This window comes from Pterocles gutturalis, unplaced genomic scaffold (genome assembly GCF_000699245.1).
Source record: "Pterocles gutturalis isolate BGI_N339 unplaced genomic scaffold, ASM69924v1 scaffold42360, whole genome shotgun sequence".
NCBI classification, from domain to species: domain Eukaryota; kingdom Metazoa; phylum Chordata; class Aves; order Pterocliformes; family Pteroclidae; genus Pterocles; species Pterocles gutturalis.
The window spans coordinates 1-1,002 of record NW_010142308.1 but is presented as its reverse complement, the minus strand read 5'-3'; the positions used below and the strand labels follow the sequence as shown (position 1 = coordinate 1,002).

Below are 1,002 nucleotides of genomic sequence, written 5' to 3'. Positions count from 1 at the left end.
GCTCGAGGCAGCTCAGTCCAAAAGAAAATGGGGTTTGGTGTAAATCTGGGGGTGTAATGTTATCATATATCACGCTACCTCGTAAAACCGACACTGAAGGCTGCCGGACAACAAATCACAGGTCAAAATTATGAGCTCTTCGTATTATGTGAATGCGCTTTTTAGCAAATATACGTCGGGGGCTTCTCTTTTCCAAAATGCAGAGCCTACTTCTTGCTCCTTTGCAAGCAACTCCCAGAGAAGCGGCTATGGACCAGGCGCGGGTGCCTTCGCCTCCTCCATGCCCGGCTTGTACAATGTGAACAGTGCCATATATCAAAGCCCGTTCTCTTCCGGATACAGCCTGGGCTCTGATGCCTACAACCTGCATTGTTCCTCTTTTGATCAGAACATTCCCGTCCTCTGCAATGAGCTAACCAAACCCAGCTGTGAGAAAGCGGAGGAAAGCAACCTGCACAACCAGGCTGAGCCTAATTTCCGGATATACCCCTGGATGAGGTCTTCAGGTAGGGTAAAACGGAGAGGGCTTTGGAGCCGTGGCAGTCAGGCAAAGCGTGTCGCCAGAATTACTGTCAGCACAGCCTTTATGGTTTTAATTATAGCCGAGGCGCCATTGCGTAGAAAGCCCGTGGCATTGTATGTAAATGAGTATCATAAAACTTTTTATTGCCCAATTAATGGGTTCTAGCCTCGTAAATTTATTTAACTCCATTTGCTATGGAATTTTAGCATTGAGTTGATTTGCGCTGCTTGCTATAGAAATGTTGGAGAGTTGGCTGCTGGCTCCCAGAGCCCCCATGGGTGAGAGTCTCCCCTTGCCCTCTGCCGAAGTTGGGCAAAAAAAAAAAAAATCCCTCTCGCTGGGGAAGGCGGAGGGGAGAGGGGAGTTCAGAATCGGAGAACGGGCTGCTGAGGACTTTGCCAGCCCACGATGCCGAGACGTGCCACTCTCACCCCCCCTTGCCCTTTCCACGGAGATAAGGATCTATAGAAATGTACTAA

At 49.3% G+C, this 1,002-nt stretch overlaps 1 protein-coding gene across 1 annotated transcript; it reads left to right on the top strand.

The window, feature by feature from the left end:
• Positions 1 to 12: 12 nt before the first annotated feature.
• On the top strand, positions 13 to 506 carry HOXA7 (homeobox A7; the record flags this gene model as incomplete). The annotated part of the gene is made up of 1 exon (XM_010084313.1): positions 13 to 506. A coding segment is annotated over exon 1 (376 nt), but the record flags the coding sequence as incomplete, so codon positions are not given.
• Between the last annotated feature and the right edge of the window lie 496 nt (positions 507 to 1,002).